This window comes from Nicotiana tomentosiformis, chromosome 1 (genome assembly GCF_000390325.3).
Source record: "Nicotiana tomentosiformis chromosome 1, ASM39032v3, whole genome shotgun sequence".
NCBI classification, from domain to species: domain Eukaryota; kingdom Viridiplantae; phylum Streptophyta; class Magnoliopsida; order Solanales; family Solanaceae; genus Nicotiana; species Nicotiana tomentosiformis.
In genome coordinates this window covers 12,894,057-12,900,549 of record NC_090812.1, presented here as the reverse complement: position 1 = coordinate 12,900,549, position 6,493 = coordinate 12,894,057, and the positions used below count along the sequence as shown (strand labels likewise).

Below are 6,493 nucleotides of genomic sequence, written 5' to 3'. Positions count from 1 at the left end.
AGAGCATGGTATGAAAGGCTAAGTTCATTTCTAGTCAAATATGGGTTTGATCGAGGTAATATGACACTAATCTCTTTATTAAGGGCTCAGACGAAGGTAATTTAATTGTACAAATTTATATTTATGATATTATCTTTGGAAGTACTAACTCGGAATTATGTAAGAATTTTTCAAACATCATGAAAGGGAAATTTGAAATAAGCACGATAAGAGAATTAACATTCTTCCTTAGGCTACGGATCAATCAATCACAAAAAGGGATCTTTATTAGCCAGACTAAGTACACAAAAGAGCTCATTATGAAATTTGGCATGTCTAATACCAAAGCCATAGGGATTCTCATGATTCCATCAACCACCCTTGATGAAGATAAGAGTGTTGATGCAATAATGTATCAAGGTATGATCGGATCTCTACTATATCTTATTGTTAGTCGACCTGATATCATGTTTAGTGTCTGCAAGTGTGCAAAGTATCAGTTAGATCCCAAAGAATCTGATTTAACTGCGGTTAAACGAATCATCAAATATCTGATAGGGACAGTCGACTATGGACTATGGTATGAAAGCTTAAATTCTTTGATCTCAAAGGTTTTACAGATGCAGACTTTGCAGGAGATAAAATTGACAGAAAAAGCACAAGTGATCAATTACTTGAAAAATCTCTTATCTCTTGGCACAGCAAGAAGCAAAGATTTGTTGCCTTATATACTACTGAAGCGGAATACCTGGTTGTAGGCAACTGATGCACACAAGTTATATGGATATACATCAACTTTTAGACTATGATTTACAACTCAATTGTGTTCCAATTATGTGTGATAACAATAGTGCTATTTGTCTTTCAAAAAATTCTATGTATCATTCTAGAGCTAAATATATTGAAATCAAGTATCATTTTATCCGTGATCATGTTGCAAAAGATAATATTGTGTTAGAATTTGTTAACACTGAAAATCAGCTAGCAGATATTTTTACAAAACCTCTACTTGAAGAAAGATTTTGTTTTCTTCGAGATAATATAGGCATTTATTTAAATCCTGTTTAATTTCTCTAAGTCTCAATTTTTTTAAAGAATGCTCTATAATGTTTTCGAAATTTCCGCCTAAAATATCCCTAATTGATTTGATTACTCTGTGCATGCATTAATTGTGTTATTGAAGGCGCGTCTTTAGAAAGCTACTTTTCAGTTGCCTTTCACACGTCTCTCCAGAACCAAGGCAACCCTTCATCATCACATTACCTCTATTTTTAACCCCCTTCTTGTTCATATCACCCACTCACAAAAAAAAAAAAAAAAAAAACTCTCATGGCCAAAACCAAACCCTCTCCATCTTCCTCTATGCTTAGAAGAAGTCATCATTTCAAGAAGAACCCACAAACTGATGATCCCATAGATATTGAATCACAAAGAGTTCAAACCATCAACAGTTTGAAGATGAGTTCAATGATTCACATGAGTAAATCCTCATTACTCAATGGAGGGTTGGAAAATCAAATGGAGTCAAATCCCAAACAGTCATCACAAAAGAAGGGAAAAATCGAAAGTGTAGAATTTGGGCCTCAGGACAAGATGGATTTCTATGGTCCCGAGGAGAAAGCCAAATTTGCCTACAAAGGGAAGTCGATTGCCTATGGACGCACTGTAAGTTTGAAATCTATGAAAAACTCTCACTGTGATGTTATCTCTGTGTTTGAAATTCAAAAACTCCTCTTTCTATTTGCGACTGTTGGTGACACTGTTTATGAAGAGCTCATGCGTATGTTTTATGTTAATCTATTTGTGATAGACAAAAATGACTTGGAATCCATGGTCTTGGGAACTCGCATCATTCTTGACTCTTATTAGTTTGAAAAGATCCTTGCAACTAAGTTTGTTGGGTATAGTTTCTTTGTGCAACATTCTTGGGTTGATTATTTTGAAGTGTCTTTTGAAGAAGCAAAAAGTGTTCTGTTTGACCCCCTCCCCCCCTCTCCCCCCTCCCGATATTGTTCCTAAAAATCTGAAATTTGAGCATCGTGTTCTATATCACATTATTGCTACCACCATGTTACCCCGCACGGGATCTCTCAATACTTTGTCTATTAGAGATAGGAGTGGGCATAATGCCGACCGAGCCGAAAAAACCAGCCGAACCGGCAATTTTGGTTTATTCTGTTGTTTGCGATTTATAATTTTTAAAAGTTTGGTGTTCGGTTTAGTGATCAGTTTTGGGTTTAACATATGAGTTTGCTCATCTTTAGTCATGAGCTAAGCCCTTAGCCTACCTTTGTCCTAATTTAAGCCCACATCCTCTTAAGCCCAATTTGCATTACCCAATAAGCCAATACCCATCAACAAATCTGAAGCCCAAAATGGCAAAAAATCATAACTCCATCTCCATATCGGATTTACAATTACGGTTCAGGTTTCATTAGTTTCATTCCTCCTTCCTCTTTAGTTCGATTTTATCTGTTGCTTCTGTTACACAATTTCTCTTACTTTTAATTGATGGTGCAGCAGGTGCATAATGTTTTGCACTTCTGTTACTTTTTGGAAGTTCTATATTTTATAGATAATTGAATTAGTATTGTGCTTTTGGATAGAGCAAGCATAACTACTGCAATTCTTCTTTTTTCTTTGGCTGTAGAAAGCATAATTCTTGTGTCATGTTCTTTCTTTGTTTAGCACATCGGATATCTTCAAGCGAATATGATTCAAAACCAAAGGGTGATGGAAAATGAACTATGTTATTTAGTAGTTCTAACGTGTATGCCGCTATTATTTTACTTGAACATTACAAAACCCATTTAATGTTTCTTTCATAGCGTCAATTCTGAAATTCAAACGATCTCCTAATAACAAACTACGAAATGAGCAGTTTCATATTGGACATAAAACCGACCGAATAAAACCAAAACCAACCAAACCAAAGTTTCAAATATCGAACCAACCGAATTTATATTGGTTCGGTTATCGGTACACCAAATCAATAACTGAATACCAAATAAACCGAACCGAACTTCTTGCAAGCCGCACCGCACTGGCGGACGCCCACCCCTAATTAGAGATATCTTTGTTCTGTACTGTTTTGTGAATGGAAAAACTATTGACTGGTTTGCTTGGGTAGGTCAGTGTATTCTTGAAATCATCAGGGATGTATCTTCTTCTGCTAACAGCTTGCCTCATGGTTTACTAATCTCTCATATTTTGCAAGTCATGAAAGTGGATTTGTCTTCCTTTGCCCCTAAGATCATATCCAGCACCTATGACAAGACTGCCTTTGCTATAATGGGGTACGCTCTGGTTGAGGGAACTTGGTTCAAGAAAGACAAAGCACCAGAATCCACTACTCAATAGGGCATCAGAGGAATTAAGTCTGAAGCAAACAAATCCTCTTCCTTAGAACAACTACTACTAATGCATCAAAACATTATAGGTATCAAGGAATTGCTAACCTCTATGTAGGAACAGGTGAACAAAATCAAGGATGTGATAAAGGAAACTGAAGAAGACGTGGCCAGATTTAAGGATCAATCTTCAAACCACAAAATGTAAGGGATCAGGGCTATGCAGGATGTCACTGAGAAGTTGAACAAAGTCACCAAAGAGATTGATGCCTCTTATGATAGCTTCTGCACCAAAGTGATCTACACTTTAAAGTATTTCTTTGGAAGGAACTAATTATCTAGGATGTCTAAACAATCCCTTTTTTTGTTTGTTTGATAGAACTTTACTTTTGGTTGTGTTTGATCGAGCGTACAGTTGACTATGCCCACTTTTGCTTAACTATGATTGTTTAGATGTATATAAATCTGTCATGCATGCTTTATTATTATTATGTGCTATTATTTATATCTCTTCTTACTCTTTTTGATTGATGTCAAATGGGGAGAAAAAAAAGATACAAAAATAGGGGGAGCAGAAGTACAAACAAGGCACAAAGAAGGGGGGAGCAGAAGTACAACCTTGAAAGGGAAGTGTCCCCAAATCCGTCAAACTCTTTTTTGGTTTATTGTCATCATCAAAAAGGGAAAAATTATTAGGTTTAGAATTTTAATGATGACTAATAACAAAAAAACTTGACTAATGTGAATCCACTATGTGTGCAGATTCACTAATCAAATGGATGGAAGCGTAAGAGACTTAAGAAACAATCAGAGAGCCAACAGTTATGATATTTAAATTTGTCCATCAAAGGAATACAAGAAAGGAAAGGGAATCAATCAAACGGGGAAAAGACTTTCAAGCATAAAAGGAAGGAAAGGAAATCTATCAAGTACGAGAAATCAGCGAAAGACTCAAGAGCAAATGATTTGGAAGATAAAGGAGCCAGTCTGCACATTAAGAATGAATTTGGTTGTACTTCATACACTGGATTCATGAGGCTAACCTTAGGTGCTACTCTTAGAGAATACTGCCTCAAAAGGAAAGTCGCACTATCAATGATTTTTCACAATCCCAGAAAAAAGGAATTAGGGACTTCATCGAGCACTATTAAAGAAGAGGAGAAAGGATATAGAAGATTAAGCAGATTTCATCCAAGTTTTCAGTCTTTCTACTTCTTACTAAACATTGTATCCAAAGCATACTAGTGTATCAATAGATAGAGAGAAAAAGAAAGTTATTGAAAGATTCTGTCAATAAATCACTTGTAACTCGTTGGTGGTAAAAGTGAGAAAACCACTCTCATTTTAATTGCCATTGAATATCTAAGAGAACCCTTGTGTTCCAAGGGAACTGGATGTAGGTACCACACCGGTACATGAACCAGTATAAAAATCTGTGTCTCGCATGTTCATTTTTCATTACTTGTTTTTATATTTCATTATTTGCCTTTATATCCAGAGTTGTAACAATTATAGGGGTATCAAATTACTGAGCCATACCATGAAAGTTTGGGAGAGGGTGATTGAAGCGAATGTGAGGATGATGGTGTCTATATCCGACAACCAGTTCGGGTTCATGATGGTTTGTTCTACTACAGAAGCTATACACCTTGTTAGGAGGTTGGTGGAACAGTACAGGGAGAGGAAGAAGGATCTGCACATGGTATTTATTGACCTTGAGAAAGCGTATGACAAGGTTCCTAGAGAAGTTATCTGGAGAAGCTTGGAGGTAAAAGTTTGTCGGTTGCCTACATTAGAGCGATTAAGTATATGTATGAAGGGGCTAAGATTCGAGTGAGGACAGTAGGAGGCGACTCTGAGCATTTTTCGGTTGTTATGGGGTTACACCAAGGTTCTGCGCTGAGTCCATTCTTATTTGCCCTAGTGATAGACGCGTTAACACACCATAATAAAGGGAAGATACCATGGTGTATGTTATTCGCTCAAGACATAGTTCTCATTGATGAGTCCCGAGCCGGTGTTAACGAGAGGATGGAGGTTTGGAGATAGGCTCTTGAGTCTAAGGGTTTCAAGATGAGTAAGACGAAGACCGAATACCTGGAGTGTAAATTCAGCGCTGAGCCGAGGGAAGTGGGCGTGGATGTGAGGCTTGAATCACAGGTCATCCCAAGTAGAGGCAGTTTCAAGTACCTCAGGTCGGTTATCCAGGGAGGATGGGTGATTGATGAGGATGTCACATACCGTATTGGGGTGAGATGGATGAAGTGGAGGTTAGCATCTGGAGTCCTGTGTGACAAAAGAGTGCCACCGATACTCAAAGGTAGATTCTATAAAGCGGTGGTTAGACCAGCCATGATGTATGGGACTAAGTGTTGGCATGTTAAGAACTCACATATCCAGAAGATGAAAGTAGAAGAAATGAGGATGTTAAGGTGGATGTGCGGGCACACTAGGATGGATAAGATTAGGAGTGATGATATTAGGGAGAAGGTGGGTGTGGCTCCCATTGATGACAAGATGCGGGAAAGGAGGCTCAGATGGTTCGGGCATGTACAGAGGAGAAGCCCAGATGTTCCGGTAAGGAGGTGTGAGTGGCTGGTTGTTGAGGGCATGAGAAGAGGTAAAGGGCGGCCTAAGAAGTATTGGGGAGAGGTGATCAGGCAAGACATGGCTAGGCTTCAAATTTCCGAGGACATGGCCCTTGATAAGAAGCTATAGAGGTCGAGTATTAGGGTTGTAGATTAGGAGATAGTTAAGTCTTTCCTTACTTTGTACCTTTGTGAGACTAGTCTGGTAGGACTTTTGTCTAGGATAGCTAGTGGTAATGTTGTGTCTTACTACTCTTTCGTTTCTCATAGTGCCGGGTCTATTTACTGGCTATCACTTTTGCTTTGCATCTATCTTCTCGTTTTCATGTTGTTATTTTTCTTATGATCTCTGTGGTGGTACTGATATTATCTCATTTTGTCTTCTTGAGCTGAGAGTCTTTCGAAAATAGCCTCTCCACTCCTACGGGGTAGAGGTAAGGTCTGCGTACACACTACCCTCCCCAAACCTCACTAGTGAGATTTTACTGGGTCGTTGTTGTTGTTGTTGTTGTTGTTGCCTTTATATTTATTTGGTATACTAACTACTTTCTGCATAATCGCAATAGTCAACTACGA

The 6,493-nt window shown here is 38.0% G+C and overlaps 2 protein-coding genes across 2 annotated transcripts; both read left to right on the top strand.

Moving 5' to 3' along the window:
* Positions 1–299: 299 nt before the first annotated feature.
* LOC138900635 (uncharacterized mitochondrial protein AtMg00240-like) lies at positions 300–737 on the top strand. Its single transcript, XM_070187762.1, has one exon. The coding sequence runs from the start codon at positions 300–302 to the stop codon at positions 735–737; it is 438 nt and encodes a 145-aa protein (XP_070043863.1).
* Positions 738–5,402: 4,665 nt separating this feature from the next.
* On the top strand, positions 5,403–6,047 carry LOC138900616 (uncharacterized). Its single transcript, XM_070187729.1, has one exon. The coding sequence runs from the start codon at positions 5,403–5,405 to the stop codon at positions 6,045–6,047; it is 645 nt and encodes a 214-aa protein (XP_070043830.1).
* Positions 6,048–6,493: the final 446 nt, after the last annotated feature.